Source organism: Sminthopsis crassicaudata, chromosome 3, assembly GCF_048593235.1.
Source record: "Sminthopsis crassicaudata isolate SCR6 chromosome 3, ASM4859323v1, whole genome shotgun sequence".
NCBI classification, from domain to species: domain Eukaryota; kingdom Metazoa; phylum Chordata; class Mammalia; order Dasyuromorphia; family Dasyuridae; genus Sminthopsis; species Sminthopsis crassicaudata.
The window spans coordinates 349,021,959-349,045,081 of NC_133619.1; the positions used below are offsets into that span (position 1 = coordinate 349,021,959).

General features: G+C 36.8%; 1 protein-coding gene across 3 annotated transcripts in view; it reads left to right on the top strand.

Annotated features, from left to right (window-relative positions):
• Positions 1–23,123, top strand: part of ARHGEF4 (Rho guanine nucleotide exchange factor 4) — a 503,177-nt gene that overhangs the window by 252,472 nt on the left and 227,582 nt on the right. For all 3 annotated transcript variants that reach the window (XM_074301690.1, XM_074301691.1, XM_074301692.1), the window contains one exon: positions 9,531–13,844. In XM_074301690.1, coding sequence (XP_074157791.1) covers positions 9,531–13,844 — 4,314 coding nt within the window. The remainder of the gene's footprint in view (positions 1–9,530; positions 13,845–23,123) is intronic.

Consider the following 23,123-nt stretch of genomic DNA (forward strand, 5'->3'; position numbering starts at 1 on the left):
ATCAATATTTTTGGGCACAATTCTGGTCTTCTCTTTATGAAAGCTTGCAATCTTTCTTTTTCACTGAATGGCCAGTTCCTCCCCTGAAGTATTATATTTAATTTTGCTGAGTAGTGATTCTTGCTTATCTAGTTCCTTTGCCTTCCAGAATATCATGTTCAATAACCTCCAATCTGCTAAATTCTGTGTAATCCTGATGGTGGCTCCCTGATATTTGAATTTTTTATTTCTAGCCACTTGAAGTATTTTTTTTTCTTTGATCTCATAGTTCTGAAATTTAGCTATAATGTTCCTTGTAGTTTTTATTTTTGAATCTCTTTCCTGAAGTTATCAGTGGATTCTTTCAATGCTTATTTTGTCTTTATATCTTTGGAACATAGCATAGTATCAGAAATAAAATAAGCACTAAATGCATGTTTGTTGAATGGATAGATAAATATATATATATATATATATATATATATATATATATATATATATATATATATATATACAAATTTATATATATATATGTATATATATACATATTACATTACATAAAGTCATTACATAAAAATTCAGACTTACAAAACTTATGGAGGACAAATAATTCCTTTTACAAAAGGTTTTACTTTAAGATTCTTTTAAAGAAAGATCTCTTTTGAGGTACTCTCTCCCTTCTCATACTGTCTTCCCTTTAATGGCATCTTTTTCCTTACTATAGTTAACTCTAGTTAGTCTGCTAAACTCCTCTATGGACTTTGCCTACCAGGCTCATACTTCATGGCATATTCCTTTAATGTCTTCTTCCAAACTCCTTCCATTGATAACCTTATTGCTCTCCCAATTCTATTTCAATATTTACCATTCCTGGTGCTTATTTTGCCTCCCTATTTTCATCTGTAACAAATGTACTTTTTGACTAAGGAAAAAAAATAAAGGAGCTCCTCTAGAGTATTTAAGATGATTATATCTTATTAATTTATTTAATAAAAGTGTTGGAGAAAAGACCAGTGATTTATTCAGTCAACAAACATTTATTAAGCACCAACTATGTATCAGGCACATTATTTAGCACCTGAAATACAGATACAAATAAAAACAAAGTCCTTGTTCCCAAGAAGCTTAACATCTATTGGGAGAACATAGCACACAAAAGCAGACTTAAAAGGGCAAGGGGAAACTGGGCAGCTACTCAGAAAGAGAATGAGGGAGAATTCCAAAGAAATTCAAAAGCAGGGTACCAAGGTGGGGAATGGAGACAAAAAACTATTGAACCCCTCTTCCTGTTTAAATTTTCTTTTTTCACAGTAGTTTTCTATTTTACCAAATATGGCATGAGGGATGGGAACTGGACCAGTGATTTTATTGATATGGGGAAATCCCAAATGAGGAAACTCTCTCTACCAATATGTCAGCATTTTCTTTGCAATTTAATAGTTTTAGAGAATTTATTAAAACTCTGAAAGATTAAATGATTTACCCAGAGCCATGTGGCCAGTGTGTGTCAGAAGTGGAACCTAATGGAGATGAAGAGGAAAAAAATTAACTCTGAAGGAATAATGTAAAGTAAGGGGAAGAAGGGATGCTTTGTAGAGGTCAGTTTAAATCACATGTAGCTTTTTAAAGAGTATAGCTATTATGTTATGTAGGATTTGCCTATAACATTTACATAATTAGGACAAATGGCTCAAAAGGCACTATAGAAGCATTCTTCCATTTTTTTAGATTCTAAAGAATTTAATTTTTTATATTAATAGCTTTTTGTTTTTCAAAATATGTGCAAAGATAGTTTTCAGCATTCACCCCAACAAAACTTTGTGTTTTCCCCCTCTTTCCACTCCTCCTTCCTCTCCTAGGCAGCAAGTAATTCAATATAAATTAAACATGTGAAATTCTTCATTCCTCCTTTTTTCTAACCAAAAATAATAATAAACTGTAAATAACTTGGTAGAATGATCATAGGAAGAAGCGCTCAGTGGCCAGTCAATCAGATGAAGAGGGAGATACTTGGTGACTACAGCAGAATCCACTAGGGGCTCAGCTACTGTCAATTTTCTCAGTTCCATGGTAACTGTCCGTTTGTCAGCTGCATATTAATAATGTGTTTTATAGTCCATATGGAAGCTGCATAGGAAAAAAAATCCTGCAAAACAGGCAGCCTTGGCCTTGCATCTTCATCTCCTTATGGTTCAGGATTCTTAGGACAGATTGGAAGATTGGTGTCCCTCAGGGCAACATAATACATGATTCAATTCAAAACAAATACTTTTGAATCATCTATTCTGTGTCCCCCTTTGTCCTAGGCATCAAATGTAAAAATAGAGAAAGAAACTATTTTGAGGAGCTTATAGTCAGATTAGAAGAGAGTAAAACAAAAAATTTTATATAGATGCTAAAAAACATTTTTCAGGGATGCTATAGAAGTTTTGCTACACTGAACATAGGTTGGATTAGATAATACCTTGAGTGCCTCAAAATTCAAAATTCTATAAATCAAGTAGAAACAAAAAGGTCTAACCTGTATTGTGGAGGAGGGAAATGTATGTACAACATAGTTTTAAGTCTAATGTATATCATTAACATTTTCATCACTTTTTCAGTATTTTTTAATAATAATTACTATTTCTTTATCAAAATACATGCAAAGATGGTTTTCAACATTCATCCTTGCAAAACCTCCTTCTCACTCCATCTCCTCCCCCTCCTCTAGATAGCAAGTAATCCAATATAGGTAAAACATGTTCAGTTCTTCTATACATATTTCTACATTTATCATGCTGCACAAGAACAATCAGGTCAAAAGAGGAAAAATGAGAAAGAAAAAAAAAAAACAAGCAAGCAAACAACAACAACAAAGGTGAAAATACAATGTTGTGATCCACATTCAGTCCCCATAGTCCTCTCTCTGGATGGAAATGACTCTTCATCACAAGTCTATTGGAATTTGTCTGGATCACCTCATTTTTTAAAAGAGCTAAGTCAATCACAGTTGATCATCACATAATCTTGTTATTCTCCAGTTTTCTTGCTGTTAAGCCATTTTTCAGTGTTATCTAACTTCATGACCCCATTTAGCTTTTTGTTGGTCAAGATACTGCATTTGTTTGCTATTTCCTTCTCCAACTCATTTTACAGATAAGGAAATCGAAGCAAACAGAGTTAAGTGACTTGTCTAGGATCACATAGTTAATAAGTGTCTGAGGCTGCATTTGAACTCATGAAGATGAATCTTCCTGATTCCAAGCCCAGTGCGCTACCACTGTGTCACCTAGATTCCTTCTTCAGTCTAAACAGTCTACAAAACAGTAAATTAAATCCTGGTCTGTAGCATTTGCTAACCTTGAGGTGCAAGTGCTCACAATGATAACTTAACCATTACTTTTCCCAATATACTCCTGATATTGTGTTGAGTCCCTATTATAAAAAACATGGGAAGAATTTAAAAAAAAAAAAAAAGGACGAGAGCTCACTATGGGATAGCATAGTCAGGGAAAGTGTCATGGAAAAATGAAATAAAAGCTGGGTCTTAGAGATGCAGCATTTAACTAGTTAGAATAGAATAGAGAAAATATTCTAGGTAAGGAAAATAGCTTGAGCGACTGCTTAGAGGTGAGAATTTAATTGAGTAGGGTGTAGTTTAAAATAAAATAAAAAAAAGATAACAGCTGGTAAGGAAGACACATGCAAACTTTAAACTCACAACCTCAGAATCCAGATTACATCTTAGAAATCACCTAGTTCAATTGTATCTAAATAAGAATCCTCTCTAAAATACTCACTTTGCTTGAAAAAGTGAAGAGCCAACTACACCCATTCCACTTTTGATCAGTTCTAATTGGTAGGAAGTTTTTCTTTATATTTAGTCTAAATCTGCTTCTATTCAACTTTCCAATTTTTTCCTAATTTTAACGTCCAATGCCAGAGGACAAGTTTATTCTCTCTGCCTAAAGGCAACTATTATGTCTTTTCTAGATCTTCTCTGAGCTAAACATCCCTAGTTCTTTCAATCTTTCTTTCTTTCAACTTTCAATCTTTTAACTATGATCTCAAGTTCTCTCATCCTATTTTGGCCACTTTGAAGTTTATCTATATCCTTTCTAGAACATGGAATCGATGGCAAATGATCAATCAATCAGCAAGTATTGATTAAAGCAACTCCCTGTGCCAGGCACTGTCCTAGTCACTAGAAATACAAGTAAAAGGAATGAAATAATTTCTGTTCTCAAGGAGCTAACATTCTAACCAGACTCCAGTTAATTCTAATCATTCTAATCAAAACTCCTTTACTCTCTTATCTCTTTTCCTATCCACTTTGGTGGTCTTGATTGCTCCATCTGAAGACATTGAATATGTAATTATTATCACCATAATTACAGAATACAAAGTGATTTCCTCACAAAGTCTTGGGAGGCAGATAGTTCAAAAGGTATTATCTCTTTTCAGAGATGTAGCTGGTGAAATGACTTGCCTGTAGTGAGCAAGCTTTTTGAGAATATGTCTAAAATGACAAAAGAGAGAGGGAAAGCCAATCTCAACTGGTTATTTTGGCAATTTGTGTGGCATATCCAAGCTGATGGTTGAATACACATTTGAATCTTTCTCTAATAATAGATTGGATTCTTGCGTATTTTGAAGACTGTGCAAACATTTTGGTTCCATAGAATCCCCTGCATTCTTTGTGGAAATTCTGAGGATGAGATCCATACAAGAACAATGGAGTCCCCAAAATAGGTATCCCCTTTCTGACTCCTCTCCTGCTACTCTCCCAATAGCCCACAGCCACTTTCCTATTGTTATTAACAATGAAGAGCCACAGTGATGTTTTCTTTAGGTGCCAGGCCTGTTTTAAACTATTTTTATACCTTTTTGTTTTCATCCTCACCATCTAATTAATGCTTAAATAACTTTGTGCTGGGGAGGGGAGAGATCTTATTACTCCATTTTTATAGACAACAAATACAGTCATAGAAAAACTAAGAAACTCAACCAGTCATATGCTGAGTCAGTATCAAATAACCATCTCCTCACTCCCTGTCCAGCCCTTGTTCTATTAGGATGTTTCTGCTTCACTTCCTGGGAGTGAGAACTAAGTCTTTCCTGTATGAGGCAGAGTGCTTGAATTCTAATTTAAACTTAGTTGTTTATTGTCTCTGAGACTTGGGGCAAGTTTTCTCCGAGTCTCACAGTTGTAAAATGGGAAAAAAACTAGCACTACCTTAAGAAATTATCACATGAGGGTCAAGTGAGATAATGTATATAAAATGCTTTGTAAACCTTAGAATGTGTGAGCTATTAACTAAATCCAAAGTCTCCTTTGTGAATCATTACTGACTAAACCACACAATGGACGACTTACTGGTTTGTATTGTTCTCTAGTTTTCTCACATATGTATTTATTTTGTCTTCCCAACTAAACTGTGAGCTCCATGAGGGCTAGCTCCTTTCTTCTAGGTTTTCCCATAGTGCTCAGCAGAGGGCTGGCCATTGCAAATTAGCACTCAGTAATAATTTGTTGTATTTAATTGAATCCCTTCATGTAAAGATCTTGAATATTCTTCTGCAAACTTGAATTATACTTTGGTCTTGATTTTGTTCTGAGACTATTAGGAAAACTAAAGCTTCTAGAGTACAATGCTAAAATATAGTATGTTATTGCTACATACTGTAAACGCCATGAAGGCAGGATCCATGGTCCTACCAATCATTGTATCTCCCATTCTGACTAATCAGTTGCTTTTTACTAAATAGATGAATGAACAAATAAAGGTGCAGATGATCTACAAGAATGGGTATACTTTGTATCATCAGAGAAAAAAGAAGATATAATTTCAGGGCCATTACAGAAGGCATGTAGATTGTGGTTATATCTTTGAATACCAAAGGGAAGCCTGTTCCTTCTAGTCAAACATGTGATTCTGCTGGTCTGATTCTTTAGTCAGGGACTTCCACTTAAATGGTTTCAAGAGGTTTGCATGAAAAAGTATTTAATGGCACCGTAAGCAAAAAATAATTGCCTACTTATGTTTTTTCTATTTTATAATTGTTATATAATATAAATTTTAATTTGAGCATTTTTTGAGCAAAAGTTATAATTGTAGTTATTAAAAGCACTTAACTAAATAATCTAAAAGGCTATTATGAGAGCATATTAAATTAATGGGGTGGGAGTTGGACACGTTTTCTTTGTTGTTGAAAAGGGTTCATGAAATAAAAAACAAATCTAGGCCCTAGAAACACTGGATAACCTATACTTCCCAATATTATTTTCCAGCCTTTCCTAATTTTGCTATGTCTCCATTTCAAATTCAATCTCTTACAGGAGAGATTTGCCAAAGACATGCTGACCAAGAGAGAAGACTGAATATATAGTATATGGGAATGGAAGAGGAAGGAGAGTGCTGCTGAAGTACAAGAAATAGTTTTATTTAGAGCAAGAGTTTCTATCTAGGGCTGCTAGCTATAAGTGGTCATTGGAAGATGGCTAGTGAAAGTCTTGTGAATCTGATCTGTTCTTCTTCCATTCTTTTAGCTGAAAATTGTCCTCAGCACCATAAAATGGCACTTATTTCTGTCAGGAAAGTCATGTCATCATGAGCTTAAATTTTTTTTCCAAATTAATTTAACAAATATTTATTGATCATTTATTTTGTGCAATGCATAAACATACAATTTTTTCTGGGTTTTACTAGTTGCAAGTGGCAAGCCATTTATTCTCTGTCTCTCTCTGTCTCTTTCACAGTTATAGTTATGTTCAAAATAAGATTCCAAATATGATTGCAAATAGCAGGGTTGGTGCTGTTTGTAATAGGTACCACAGTGTGCAAATTGTAACTCATCCCCTGCCAATACCACAAATAATTGTTTTGTTGAATCAAATCAAAATTTAGAAAACTCAAAACTTTTGACCATTGATACTAAAGCTCTGTTTTTTCCCAATAGGATTTTACTTTTCCAAATACATATATAGTTCTCAATATTCATTTTTGTAAAACTTGGTATTCTAAATTTTTCTCTCTCTTTCCCTTGTCTCCCTTCTCCCTAAGACAACAAGCAATCTGATATAGGTTAAATGTGTGTACTTCTTTTAAACATATTGCCATATTTGTCATGTTGTATGAAAAAAATCAGATTTAAAAGGGAAAAAACCACAAGAAAGAAAAAAAATAAGCAAGCAAAAAACAACTACAACGAAAGATGAAAACATTATGTGAAACTCTAGTTTTAAATAATAGTAACAAAGGCAAGTATAGAAATTGCTTCCTTCTGATTGCAAATGGCAGAAAACCCCCAAACCATATTTCTTTCTGTCCATCTATCTATCCATCCATCTATCTATCTATCTATCTATCTATCTATCTATCTATCTATCTATCTATCTGTCTGTCTGTCTGTCTGTCTATCTCTCTCTATCTTTATATGTGGATATAGAGATATATAGATACTAAACAAGATTCACAAGATGGCCCTCTAGACAGTACTGCTCACACACATGCTCTGGTCTCATAAGCCAGATGGATATCATGGTTTTCCCAAAAGGGATTCTCTCCCCAGGAGTTTAGGTAAAAGTAAGGTGATTTTTGGTGGTGGTTATTGTTTTGTTTTTAAAACATGACCATTATTTGCTTTATTTTCAGAAAGGGGGATCTGGGGATGAAGAGCATAGCCAAAGAATTTCTACATTCTAGTGAATAATAAGCTTGAACTCCTTTTCCCCATTGGAATGGTCACTCATACAAAATCAGGGAATATCACATTTATGGAAATAGGGGGAATGGGGGAACCAAGAGGGCTGTACTACAGAGGGATTCCTTTTCCTTTAAAAGATTTTTTTCTTCTGCTCTTAGCAGATCTACACTTTGTTCATTTTTCCCTTTGTAACTATTTACTTCACTCTTCTTCTGCCCTCTCCCAGTCTATACAGTCATTTGCACTTAGGCTGAGGGTAGGGAAGAGGAAACATAAGTGTCATAGATAGAATGAAGCTGGTAGGTAGAAATCCAGTCTATGTGACACCTCTTTAGTATCCAATTAAGCTTTGCATGGGCTTGCTTTAGCTTTTAGGTCCACATACATAATGATTATTAAAGCTGAATTAGTAGTTTTATCATCATTCCAGGAAGAAAAAAACTCAGGGCCTTCCCAAAGTCTATGCCATAGACCATGCTAGGCTTCTCTCCTAACTCTGCTACATTCAAAAGGAATCATCTTCCTGTTCCTTGGAATCCAAACTGGTATTGTACATAATCTGAGTTCAGTTGCCTTTTAATGTCCTTTTCATTTACATTCTTATGATTATTGGGCTAGAAGCTATGCAGAAGACAAAAGAGTTAAAGAGCAGAAGGAAACAAGCATTTATTATATGCTAGGCCCTGGGTTAAGTAATTTACAAATATTATTTTATTTGCTTTTCACAAAAATTCTAGGAGATAGGTTCTATGATTATCCCCATTTTACTGTTGAGGAATCTGAGGTTAAGTGATTTATTAGGGTCACAGCTAGTGTCTCATGCTGGATTTGAACTTAGATCTTTCTGATTCTTGACCTTACTCTCCCTCCATGGTACTACCTAGCTGCCTCACAGGGGAAAAAAACATAGTCTCTATCCTTAAGGAGTTCTGAGAGGGGCCTTATATTGTTCTCTTGTTTCTGCTTTACTCTTCCTGTTTGTAAAACTCTTCCCAGATTTTTTTCTTAAATTCCTCATTTTTTTTGGGATCACAGTAATCTTCTATTATATTCATATATCACAGTTTGTTTAAACTGCCTCCATAAAAATAAAAATAAAGCCATGAAAAATAAACCACTACAGTTTCTCTAGATTTTTGGATCACTGCTTGTTCTTGTGCTCTTCTGAGATCTTTATCATAGTTGTAGTAAGGCAAGTGAAGCTGTTCCACTTCCTCCAACACCACCATCTTGGTTGGTTCCCATCTCAGAAAATGTGCTCAGTACTATGTATGTCTTATACACAAGCTTGCCCTCTAGTTATTGATCAATTATGATAGCATTAGACAAAATTCATAACTGTTTATGTGATTAAAGATCAAATTTGTCCACCAAAGGGAAAAAAAGAAGCAACTTATTGTAGTGTGTTGTTTAGTTTTTTGTTCCAAAAACTCTTTTATTAAAAATAAGGATGTGTACCTCTTTTCCCATGCTAGGGTAGTTATGTAGTATGAAAGCTATCCTTGGATATAATAATACAGTTATTTTCTACAAAATTAGACAGAATTCAATCTTTAGCTATATATGCTCCATAAATACTCCCATTTATTTTGTTTTTTATGAGTGACTTTAACTTGAGGTTCCTTTTTCCCCCCATCCATTTGTGTCCAGTTCTATCACACATTTACCATGAATTCATTAATTAACCTCTGTTTCCTTATCAATAAAATGTAGTTATTAATAGCTGTATCTTGTTTCACAGGAGTACAAGGGGTTAATGAAAAGTTTATGAGTTTCCTTGACCTCATAAAGGAAAGAACAGCATAAGTATATAATCTGTCTGAGCATCTATTCATTTCTGAATCCTTTTCTTTTGTTTTCAGACACCAGAGCCAGCAGAACCCTCAACAGGTGACATTGAATTGGAAGACAACCAGTTCCTCTCATCCACAGTGGACCTAGACAAGCAAGGGTTGAGCCAGGAAACTGATGAGGATTATTTTGAAACTCGGTCTCATCAGAGTGAGTGTCCATCAGATGTAAGAACTGAGCCATTTGAGAGCGCTTCTGATACCGACTCACTGCCCAGTGACCTCGCAGCAGAAACCTGCTCCAGTTCACGTTTCCTGGCTTGTGAGAAGGAACCAATATGTAATGTGTCATCAGATACTGGGGCAGCCAATTCCCCTCAGGAATGTCATCTGGCTGATGCTCAGGGGCTTGGGTCAGAGCAACAGGTGAAATTGCCTCCTGACTTAAAGGGTCCTACATGTGGAGGTGAAGTCATATTGTCTGTGGGAACTGGAAAAGGACAGACTTTAGAAGAGATAAAACTGTCCAGCCTAGAGCAAGACCCTGAGTTGCCTTTTGAATCTCTGCTGGTGACCATCCCTCTCCAAACAGACATTGACTCAGAAAGCAGCAGAGAGGATGATAGCTTCCCAGCAGCCAAGGGCATCACAGTGAAGGGTCCTACAGAGATCTCAAATACTCCTCATGAGGTACCCACATCAGAAAACTTCCTGAGTGCTGCAGCAACCTATCTGTTTCCTTTCTGGTCCTGCAAATGGAGCCGGAGTTTGTCAGATAGCACCCTTGAGAAAAACAGATTTGATCTCAAAAAGAACAAAGAGGAATTAGCATCCCACCTTTGGCTTGGATCAGTGCCCCACATAGGTTGTCCAAGGAAGAAATTCTATAATAGTGAAACCTCTTTATTTTCAAGAACAAGGAAGAAAGTTCTAGAGACAAGAGGAGAAACATACTTGCCCTTAACCCCGCTCTGCCTAAAACTTCCCTATGGGCCCCCTGTCAAAACCCCTAAATTCTTACAGACTAAACTATGGCACAGTGTTCCAGAAAATATTGGTTCTCAAAGCAAGGGATTTTCAGAATACTGCTGTAGGTGTTCAAGTACATTTAGGAGGATCCGATCTTTGGCAAGTTTCCCCACAGCATGTCCTAAGGACCCCACAGGAAAGGACTTTGTTAAGTTTGGGAACCATTCTAAAGGAGCAAAAAAAGTAGATCAAGTTCTAAGGATACACAGCATTAGTCCTGGTGCCTGCCCAGATCCTGTGCCCAATCAGCTCCTACATCCACCTACTGCTTTCCAAAGGGGCACTACTGACCCATGGGATCAGCCAGAACTCCATGGTATTAATTTAGAAAAGGGCCTGCCTGGGAAAGACCTCAAGCTGAAAGGCTGGTTGGGGCATGATTCAGAGCAGTGCCAGATTTCTACACACCCCACGTCAGAGTCATTGAGCATCAATGCTGAGAAACTGCCTGGGCCCACCAACTGCAAGTCTAAACACGACAGAGGAACCCATGAGTTGCTTCATGGCATTGATGCTACCTCCAAAACTGCCAGTGTGGATGATAAACAAAATCATCCCGTAGATATTTCTGTCAAGACAGGAAATCAAACTAGTAATTATATAGCAAAAGATATTCCAAATGAGAAAATAAGTCTCTCCACTAACCTCAAACAAATTGAACTTCAAGCCTCGAGTCATTGGAGCAATACTGTGGCCTGGGTAAGAGATAGAGCTCCCATGGGGTGTTCTGAGCTGAATCAGAATTCAGATGATCCAGAGACTACACTAATATCAAGTGAAAGAGATATTGCAAAGGAAACAGATAACATTATGGTATCCAATCTCAGCTGTAATAACAAGGCATCAGGAGATCATTCTAATGTGACTGGAACCCCTTTGCCAGAAGTCAGCACTGAAGATGAAGCACATACTTCTGGATCAGCTAATAGGACTACATCCCCTCCAGCTTTTCAGCAGTCTGAGGTCAAGATAGAAAAAAACCCCAGGGGCAAATCAAGTCTCATCATTATAGCTGTAGAGCAGAAAGGCTTGCAGGCCACCAGGCAGAAAGCAAATCCTACAAATTCTGTTTCAGAAATTTGGCCTAATAAGACTCTTGGAAGCTTCCAGGATGAAAGTTCTGTGTCATTCACCAATGCCAGCTCAGCTCTCTGCGGACTTAGTGGGGCTGAAGAAGTAGAAACAGATGGCAGTGAATGCGGGCTACATGAATCAACAATCTTGGAAAGTAAAAATGACTCTCTGGTTGTGAATGTGCCCGGAGAGAACACAGACTGGGAAAAACAGGTAGTTGAGGAAACAGCCTTGGGAGTAGCTCAGGAGCCTGACACTGCCCCAGAGGAGGAGATCCAGAGTGATATTAACTTGCTTTTGGAAGGACCACAAAGAAATGATTCAGGCATCCTAGGGACTGAGTCCTTCCATTCAGAGTGGGTGGAGGGGGATATAGATGATGGATTGAATGACCACTTAGAAGGGGAGCTGCCAGTGGAAAGCCAGAATTCAGGAGCCAGATTTGATGCAAAGCAAGTGGATTTGGCTCCAGAGAAAGAGAATGAACATGCCATCTGTGAGGCTCATTTGATTCTGGAGGAGACAGATGCTACTCAAACATCTGCTTGTCTAAATCTCACCGACTCTGCCTTGGGAGACACATCTAATGCAGAGAAGATGCCCAAAGAGGGAGGAGATGAAAGGGAGAGCAAAGACCTGAGGTTGCCGAGCCCTGGTAATGATTTTCCTAATACAGAAACCAGCCTGGATTCCATCTTGGAAGAAGGAGAAACTGATGAGCACAACCATAGCCTTACAATGCCCAAAGCCTCTCCTACTCAAGAAAAAAACTTAGACCCAACTTCCCCTGAATTACTTGAGGTTGGTTTTGATAACATCAGCTGTGAAGACCTGGAATCACCTTCCCTTCATCATTTGACAAGTAATGGTAGCCTCTATAAGGCTTCACTGAAAGGGAGCAAAACTGGCATAGCTGGAAGGCCCTCCAAGTTCCTTATCTTTCCCAAAATGGCCTCTTTCAAGAAAAGTAGAACTCCAGGAATTGAAAATTTTCTGGGTAGCAGCACCCGCATCAGTAAAGTGAAGGTAGAGGACCCAGATGTCAGTAAAGATGATGGGGTACAGCAGGCCTCTCAGGCACTGAATACTGACTTGTCCAGTATGATCACCCCAAGCAAGGAGAGCTGCACATTGGAATATTCAGATGATGAAGAACTCAACGAGAAACATCCATTTAACAGAGTTAGTTTAAGGAGGGCATCCGGGCTTGGCAGGATTCTTTTGGAAGACTTAGATACAAGTATTCCCTATGCAAGTGTAAAATGCGATAGGGAAGGGGGAGGAGAAAAAGAGGGTAAGTTAAGCTTAATACAAAATAGTGACATGGAAGTATCAGAAGATTTAGGTACTAGACGGCTGTCCTCCGAAAGTAATGAATCAAAACGATTCAAAACCACGGAAAAAAAAATCAGGATGAGGTTGGCTCTTGCTCATAAATCCTTTTCTAACTTGTTTGAACCCAAAGGTCTGGAGAAGGAGAATGCTGACCACAGTTCTAGATGTTCCCTTAAGGCTGAAAAGGAGAAGACCAAACTCCGCCAAAGCTCCTGGAAATCACTACTGAAAGGCAGAGAAAGTGATGGAATGAGAAGGCCGGTGGTACCCAGCCTGGCTCAGCCTCGGGAAGTCTTTCGCTCCCCCAGTTGTCCCCTACAAGGGGTCAGTAATGAGAATGGGAAACTATCCAAGGACAGAGAGGAGCAGTCTAAGGAGCAGACGTTCCTAGGTGATCCCTTTGTCCCTCTGCAAGTCCCCTACTCCACCATGCAAGCCAGGGTTTTGGGGTCACCAGATCAAAGGAGAAAAAGTGAACCAGCCATCAAATGTATGACTGCCCGAGAGAGTGGAGAATACCTGCAGACAATGGTGGGTAGTTTGGCTGTCTCTCCTGAGGAAACCTGGCCAAAATCACCTGGAAGTCCCTCGATTCATCAGGTCACATCCCTTAGCTATCCGTGTTCCCCCATATATGACAGCAAGGACATGCCCTGCAAGCCCATGAGTCCCAAACCCCAGAGCCCCAGGCCCAATGCTCAGCGCAGAAGCTTTCAATACTCTGGAAGGGTCAATGCCATCTCCATGATTTCTCTGGGGAATTGCTATAATACAGAAGGCAGTTCTGAGGTACCTGAGAGGCCAAAGACTCTCAAACCCCGAGCTACTTTCCTACTTTCCTTGCATGATTTGGATCACGAGTGCCAGAAGGAAGAAGGTAGCACGAGCATCTTATCTCAGGGCAGCCTGACTACAGCATCTGCTGCTCAGGAGGTCCTGGAAAATAAGGTGAGTGCTCTGTAAAATCACACTGACTAAGTATACATCTCTCTTCTAGATGGAGGTGCATTGAGAGTGAGATTTTATGAATGAAAGAGTTCAAATCTAGGCCCAAAGAACTTCCAAGATATTACAAAGAGATAGCCCCATGGACCATCTAAGCATGAAATATTTGCATTTAATCAAATTAGATTTTAAGCAGAGGGGCAATGTAGTATAGTGTATAAAGGACTCTTTGAAGTTTAAGATATGAGATAGAGCTTTAATTCCTTTACTTACTAGTTATGTGACTGTGGGTAAGCCATATATACACTATCTGCTCCCATCAGTAAAATAGATTGATACTTACATTACCTACCTCACAGGGTTGTTGTGAGGAATGTACATTGTAAAAAGTAGCATATAAATGTGAGCTGTTATTATAATTTATTAAGCACTTATCTAAGATCTAACACTATTCCAGGTGTGGTAGATAGGTATAGGAGAAGAATAAATCATTGTCTTTCCCTCCAGTAACTTATAATCTACCCAGGGAGACAAAAATAACACACATAAAACAATTATGGCCAGTGAATATGACTGATTTCTGGCAAAATTTGATAACATATAATTAAAGAGTTTGTGTATGTGTGCATGAGTCTGTGTGTAGGCAATGCGCTTATGAGAACTGTAGTCTTAAAGAGCCTGGCAGCGTGGTTTCACCAATATAGCTTAGCCTCCTTGAGGGCAAGGACTATTTTATGTCTGCCTTTGTATCCCTAGGACACTGACTTACATATAACAGGTACCTAATTAATGCCCAGGGAATTTAAAGAACAAGTTATACCAGTTTTGCCTTAGTTCCTCTTTATTGACAGGATCATTAGATTGGTGGTCAACTAGATGGCACAGTGGATAGAAAGAAGTCAGGAAGACTCCTTTCCATGAGTTCAAATCCAGCCTCAGATACTTATTAGCTATGTGACCCTGGGCAAGTCACTAAACCTTATTTGCCTTAGTTTCCTCATCTGTAAAATGTGTTAGAAAAGGAAATGGCAAACCATGGCAGTGTATTTGCCAAGAAAATACCAAATAGGTCTATGAAGAATAGGATATAACTGAAAAGCAACTGAAAACTAGATTGATAAATTAAGGAAATCATATAAAATAATGATATCATTTTAAACCTTATAGCATGTATTATTTCATTTGATCCTCACAAGGATCCTGGGATGTAGGTGAAATGTATCCCCATTTCAGAGACATTAAGGCCAAGAGAAGTTAAATGAATTGCCTGGACTCACATAGCTAGTAAGTGTCTGAGGCAGGATTTTAACTCCTAAATCCATTTCCAAGTGCCATCTAGCTCCCTCCTACTATTGGGAGTATAGACACAGTATATTTTGATAGCATTTGACAGAGTTCTTCATACTATCCTTGAGGGAAGAGATAAACAGCCCAGTTGCTATACTGGAAACCCATGGAATGTTAAAAAAAATAATAACAAAGACCTTGAGAAAGCTTTCTAGGGTGAGTTTGCTTCTCTGTGGTTGATTTATGGGAAGAATCTCAGAATTAGATAGGACCTCAGAAACCTGGTAGTTCAACCCATACCTGCACCAAAAATTTTTTTCTGCAACCTACTTTAAGAATACTTATTTAGATCTCCCTATCTTCACTAGAACACCTCTAGTGAAGGGAAAAACATTATATCCTGCAGCAGTACATTTTAGTTTTTGAAAATTCTAACTGTTATAAAGTTATTCTTTAACTAAGCCTAAATTTTTCTGCCTATGACTTTTACCCTTTTTCTTATTTCATCCTCCGAGGCTACTGGGGTCAAACATTATAAATCTAAGCACTCTTTCATATAACAGATTTTCATATTTGAAATCATGTCCCCACCTATATTTTTTTTTCTCCAGGATAAATATCACTTAGCACCTTCAGCTAATACTGAATACATGAACTCAAGGTCCTTTACCATGCTGGTTATCTTGCTTTTAGAGTTCTACAACTCTGCAACTAGAGTTCCTAAAATATGGCACCCTAAACTAGATACTCCAAATGGGATCTGACCAGATCAGAATCCAGTGGGATCCCTCATTCAGGATCTTTTACTTCTCTAGATGTAGTCAAAGATTTAATTCTTTTCTTTGGCTTCTATATCACATTGTTGGTTCATTGAGCTTATGGATATTAATAACTTTTTTAGATGAAGTACAATGTTTTGCCCTGCCCTCCATGTTTATCAAGATGATTTTTTGAACCCATGTAAAATTTGACACTGATTCTAATTAAACTTAATCTCATTAGATTCATCTCAATATTCCATCCTGCCAAGATCTTTTTAGATATTGGCTCTGCCATTATAACACGTTAGTTATCTGTGCCAGCTGCATATTATATGCAAATTTATTAAGTCTTCTTTTTTCCTTAAGCTAAGTTATTGACTAATAAAAACATAGAGCCAAGTTCAGATGCCAGGGGCCCTCTGCTATTTTTCCTTCCAATTTGACATCAACCATTGATGACTGCTTTTTGATCTAATAATTTGAATACTTAAGAATCTAATTAATTGTATTATCACTTTGATGTTTTCCATTAGAAACTCAAAATCTATTTTATCAAGTCTTTGCTGTCATATAGGTAAACTGTATCTACATAATTCTCTTGGTTTTGTTTAAGTAACTATCAAAAAAGGAAAGATAGTCTAGTGTGACTTCATCTTGTTCAAACTATTGGCTAATCACAGCTTCTTTTTCCAGATAATCACTAGCTGATTTCCTTTTAAAATTTTCATAATTTTTTTTATTTTAACAACATAATGAGCTTCATTGTTTCTGATATACCCTCTTCTCATCAGAAACCTCCTTTGTAACATAGGAGAACAGTTGAACAAAGTCAACTGACTGTGTCTGACATTATAATAAATATTTAATACCAATAGTCTTCTACTCTTCTATGGAAAAGAGAAATGTTTCATCATCTTATGATTATTACATTTAATATGAATTACATGTCCTTTGTATTGTTTTCATTTATTACTTACATTATTGTAAGAAATGTGTGTATTATCCCCTGCTTCTGCTTTTCATCTTTATCAGTTCATACAAATCATCTCAGGTTTCTCTGAATTTGTCATATTTGAATTTTTCTTGAGATACAAAAACAATTCATTATATTCATGTAATTCAGTTATTTATCCATTCTCTAATTTATGAGCACTCATCTTGCTTATAGGTTTTTGATATTATTGATAATGATTTACTACCACAAAAAGTACTGATATAAATATTTTGATAAATATAGCAACTTTTTTGGTCTTTGACCACCTTAGGATCAAAAGGACCCAGGTGCTGGGCAAAAGCTATTAAGAACTTTTTGATGTATTTATCTTTTAATTATACATTCTAGGGGAAAAATACATTTTTTATTTTGGCAGAAATTGAAGTCAAACTCTCTGGTCTATAGTCTATAGATTCTATTTTCTTCCCATTTTTGACACTGAGTAAAACATTTGGAGAAGTACAGTCCTGGAATACTTCCACTAACCACAATCTTTCAAAGGTCATAGGCAATGGCTCAGCTATCATAATTTCTAGTTCTTTTAAGACCCTAGGTCCATTTGGGCTTGGTGACTTGAACCTGTCAGGAGTCGCATGTACTCTCTTACTATCTTCCTATTTGGGTTTTAAATCCCCATTAACCTTTTTTGTTGTGTTCTCTATTCTCTTTGGAAAAAAAGAAAAAAAAGAAAAAAAAAAGAGAAGAAAAGTAAATTATGCAGCTCTGTCTTCTGTTTATTGTTTGTTATCCCAAACAATCTGGGCAATGAAATTATTACTTCTTATTCCTCCTTTTCATCCCAGTTTAATGTAAATCTTTTTTTTTTTTTTTTGGTCATTGATTTTCCTTATCATCTTCAATTCATTTTGAACTTCAGTATTCATAATATTCTATCTTACAAACCCATGTCAAACTTTTTGATTCATTCAGTTAGCTACCATTGCTTCCATCTTCTGTACATTTAAAAATGTTTCCTCGAATATATAATGTATATGATATTACATATTATATATGTTATAGCATCCTTTAATGAATATTTGATGAATTCTTTGTGCATCCATATTGATCTTAATAAGGCAACTCTTTCTTTTTTTCTCATGAAAAATGATTTCTCTTTTTATTTTAGAGTTTCAAATCACTGAGCTTCCCAGTCTACTCCTGGATTTTGTCATCTTTTCTATCACAAATTACAAGACAGAGTAGTTTCCTCCCCCTAAGGCTTCCATCATCTTTAGCTCAGCAACCAATACTTTCTTGATTTTAAGAATCAGATCCAGATTAAAAATGCCTTTTGAAGAATGAAATTGTCATTAGAGGAATCAAAAAAAGAATTAATTCACTTCTCTGTTTTTGGCACACAGTGATCTTCAGCACATATATAGATGATGAAAGTCTCTATCACTGCTATATCACACCATTTGGCTTGTAATTTGGTTCTCAAAAAATGTAATTTTTCCTTAGAAGTGATTTTTTAAAATAATGCTTGATTAGAAATTTAATTTTGGAAATTAATAGGTCCATTTAAACGTGCTTTGCAACTATTTACATTTAAATTAGTTTATTTCAATGCATCATGACAATTTTTCAATCATACTGCCCAAGTTCTTGAAGATTTTTTGCTTTTTCATTCATTTTCATTCTCCTTTTATCTAGTTGTCGTTAATATGTACTTCATTCTTCTATTTCTGCACCTTTTTTGCTTTGCATTATTTCAGAATAGCCTTTCCATATTTCTTTGTATTCCTCATACATTGGTCTTACTGTAAAATTATATCAAAGTAACACAATTTATTTAATGCTTCATACATTGTCTTTGCTTTTTCATTCATTTTCATTTTTATCATTTATTTTATTTTAGTTGTGGTTAATATATAGTTTATTCTTCTGTTTTGCCTTTTTTCTTTATTGCATTATTTCATAATGGTCTTTATATATTTCATGGTATTCCTCATATAATGCTCTTATTGTAAAATTGCATCAAAGTAACATGATTTATTTAAATATTCACATAATGTTGAATATACTTCTATTTTGTTATTGTTATTGCAACTACAGCTAATATTACTGATAACCATCCTTTATAAACATCAGGATAATTTATTTGTTGTCACAAAAAGAACACTGTATTTGGATTCAAACTCAGGTTAAAATATTGACTGTCTCATTTCTACCGGTATAATCTTGGGCAAATCACTTACGTACTGTGCCTCAATTTCCTTATCAATAAGTGTGTCAGAGTAGAAGGCCTCTAAATTACCTTTTGGTTCTAAATTCATGATCTTTGAATAGACTATTTTTTGTTATGTTTTTGAAAATGCAGACAATAAAATCCCTGAGAGGAAGGGTATTATTATTTATTTAGATTTTGGGTTTTTTGTTTTTTTTTACTAAGTGAAGGAGGTGATTCTTTGCCTCACTTGCTACCTAACTATAATCACTAAATGGATGTGAATGGATGTAGCCTCAATCAAACTGAAACCTGTTGGAGATTTTAGCTTAAAAAGGCCAAGATCTCCCATTGCATCCAGGATCATCTCCCGTTTTCCTGATCTATGTCTAGTTACTGGACCCAAAGGGCTCTGAATGGGAAAGAGAGGCAAATGATTTTGCACAGCCCTTTGTCACTTAAATCTAATTCACTTGCATGTCTAGGCATCACCTCCCGGATATCATGATCCTTTTGGAGAAACAACAATAATTGCAGACTGTCGAATTGCTTTTCAAAAAGATTCTATGGGTTTGCAAAGTCCACCAATAAATAGTAAGACTTTCAATGTTTTAACTCAAAAGGTTGAAAATTGCTGCAACTTTAGGCCCTGTAACAGACTACTGGGAAGATTTAAGGGTACCCCTTACATCCTATCCTGTCTTTGGTCACTTACCCCAACTGTGTATGGGGCCAGCACATTGCAATAGCGGAGTTATGTATTTTGCCAGCAAAATCTAAAAGTCTCTATACACACAGTTGAAGGAATTTGGGAGACAAGAAATTATATAAAACAGGAAAGAAAAGTAAACAAACAAAAATTAACTCGGTCAAATGAAACACGTGTATTGGGGATAGGAAGGCAACTTGGGAGAGTGCGTGAATGCTCCCTCTTGTGGCTGCTCTAAAGATTGCTGTCTGGGAGTGACAGCCCAGGCTTTTCTAAGACTCAGGAATAAGCATCTTCTGTCTACCTGAGGCATTCCCATGTCTGCTATTACCCTGTGAAAGAGGAAGTGAATTAGGCTAAATTAAATTGAAGAGAGGTGGTGAATTTGCTAAAAATAAATCTATTAGCATGTATTAGGATTCATCACTAGAACTAAAAATGCTTTACGGAAGCATTAAGTGATCTAATCAATGCTGAAAGCAGTTTTTTGAGGACTTTTTATTTTATTTTAAACTTTTTATTTGAGCCCTCTGATTTCATTGGTACAGAGTAAAGAAATTCAATTTGCCAATGTTTCTATATCCACAAAGCAATTTATAATCTTAGAAAGTTACCTGGGATGCTGAGAGGCTAAGTTATTTTCCCAAAATCACATATGTATCAGGGGTAGTACTTGAATTTAAGACTGCCTGACTCCAAAACCAATTCTATCTACTATTCAGCTGCTTCTATGCTGAAAACAATAATCTTTTTATTTGATATCTTTTAGGGAAAGCCCCAAAGAGAAGGCTATGGGACTTAACTGATTGTTATTGTTACTGTTGTTTGTCTTTCCTTCTTGAAGAGGACCATTTCATCAGGAAGGTGATACCATGACATGCAAGTGAATTGGACTGAAGTGAGGGAGAACTGGGCAAAGTCTCCAGCCTCACTTTCTCCTCTAGAGTCATCTGAGTCCAGTGACCAGATTATGTTATTGTCCTTTATTCTCAAAGAGGACCAAAATGACATCACTATATTCTTCAACATCTTCAACTGTGGCTGATCAGACCAATACGAGCTCAGAATGCTCTGCCACAGCTCGGACACAAATAATCCCTGTGAACATATGGGGTGCTTCTCTAGCTTTGCACATCTCCTTTTTCTTCTGAGCTAACTCAATTCTGCTTTGCTCATAGAGCATGGCACTTTCTCTAATGAGGGCCTGCCATGCTGGGCGGTCCTGTGCCAATGTCTCCCATGTCATACAATCAATTCTTAAGTTCTTTAAGTACCTTGAGAGGATCCTTGTAATGATTTTTCTGACCACCTTGTGAGTGTTTGCCCTGAGTGAATTCTCCATAAAATAATTTTTTTGGCAAGTGTACATTTGGCATTTGAATAAAGTGGCCAGCCCAATGGAGTTGTGCTCTCTGCAGTAGAATTGGAATGCTTGGCAGTTCAAGAAAAGGCCTCAGTTATCCTTCCAGGTGATCTTCAGAATCTACCTAAGAAAATTCAAATGGAAATGATTCAGTTTCCTGGAATGGCACTGGCAGACTGTCTAGGTTTCTTTCACAGGCATTCAACAATGAGGTCAGCACAAGGAATTTGTAGACCTTCAGACTCCTCTCCCACACTTTTCTTAGGAACCTCCAAATGCTGGACTAAAAGCTCTGGCAATGCATATGTCAATTTCATTATCAATGGGGCCATCTCTGGAATGTCTATTGCCAAGGTAACACCTAAGGAAACAAAAGACAGTTACAAAAAAAGAGAGGGTGCTAAAGGTAGCCCAATGAACCACTATGTTCCTAGGGGTTCATATTTGTGTCTGACCTGTGGCAGAGCATCCTGAGACCATATTGGTCTGGTCAGCCATGGTTGGACACATTATAACTCAACTCTAGCAAAGGGATGTCATTTTGGTCCTCTTCGAGAAGAAAGGACAGCAACCAGTCAACCAACCATGTGATGACACTTTCAGACTTTGTCAGTCCACCACGCCCCTCATATATTTCTCCAAAGGAGACATAAGAAAGAGATAGTGCCAGTGACATCAAGAGGCATGCTTATATATTATGATCTCTAGGCCATGTTAGACTAAGTAAGTACAAGATGATCTGGAATTCCTGTATCCATGCTTCTGGGCAGCTCTGATATTTAAGAGTCAGAACAGCTCCTAAATCATAGCTACTATGGCATATCCTAATTATTAGGCAAGGGCTCACATTCAATTGGATCTGAGTGGTTTTCTATCACCACCACCCCTGAAATTGTAGCCAGGGAACTGTCAAACAGCTAGGAATCTGGTATTTTCTAACCTGAAGTGTTCCAAGTACAGAAACTTACAGATGGAGGGAGTTCTAGAGAAAGGGCCAAGTTCTAGAGAAAGGGTGTGATTAGCAGATAGGAAATAGGAGCTAAGCTATTTTATTTATTTATCTAGCTACCTATTTAGTTTTTATATTATCTTTTGCTTTATCTCACCTTCATTTCTAACTAAATCCCTTCTGTTTTTTCTTTTCATTGAACCATATCTTCTAATATATTTTTTAATTAAAGAAAAAGTGTGAAGGGGAAGTAGTTCAACAAAATCATCTACTGAATTTAAGAATATCATTTGTCTTCTCTATCTGTAGTCCCACCCCAACTCTCTAATGAAGGGGAAAAGGTGTATTTTCTTGTTTCTTCTTAAAGGGATAAACTTCATGACAGGGAATAGAGAGTCGGTTATACAGAAAAAGACTAGGCCACCAGAAGTATAGGCTTTTTCAGACTATGACAGTGTGTTAACATCTCATCCCATCAGTTCCATAATCACTGATGTGTCTAATGAAACTGACAAGTTTTCATTAAGATTGTCACCATATCACAGTCCAGGTTTTTTGTTTTTTTGTTTTGCTTTCTTTGGGTTTTAGGGTTTTTTTTTTAATTCTGGAACAATAGCACATACATTTGTGAGATAGCAAACAGAGGACATTTGTAAGTGTTTGAAAGGGAGACTTTACATTGGGGATGTTCTCTCCTTTAGGCTTTTAAATCTGAGGTTTAGTTGCTTTTGATTCTGGAAGAAGAAGAACCTGACAATTGTGGCAGCTTTCCTTTGGGATTGGAGATATACTGTGTATGGGTGAGAATAGAAGCCTGACCCCCTCTAACCTCAAATCCGGACCAAATGGAAAGGATAATGAATGAGGAGAGGTAGATAGGAGGCAACATGGCAAGGAATGTGAGGAGCTCTTGCCTTTCTCTTCTCCCATAGTTCCCTAGCTCTTTTACACATGCCTAGGTCCTTTTGAAATATAGACTCTAGAACTTGAGTTTGATGAGGGGTGCCTGAAACTGAAGGGAGGACCCTGAAACTCTTTCTCTCTAAAACTCT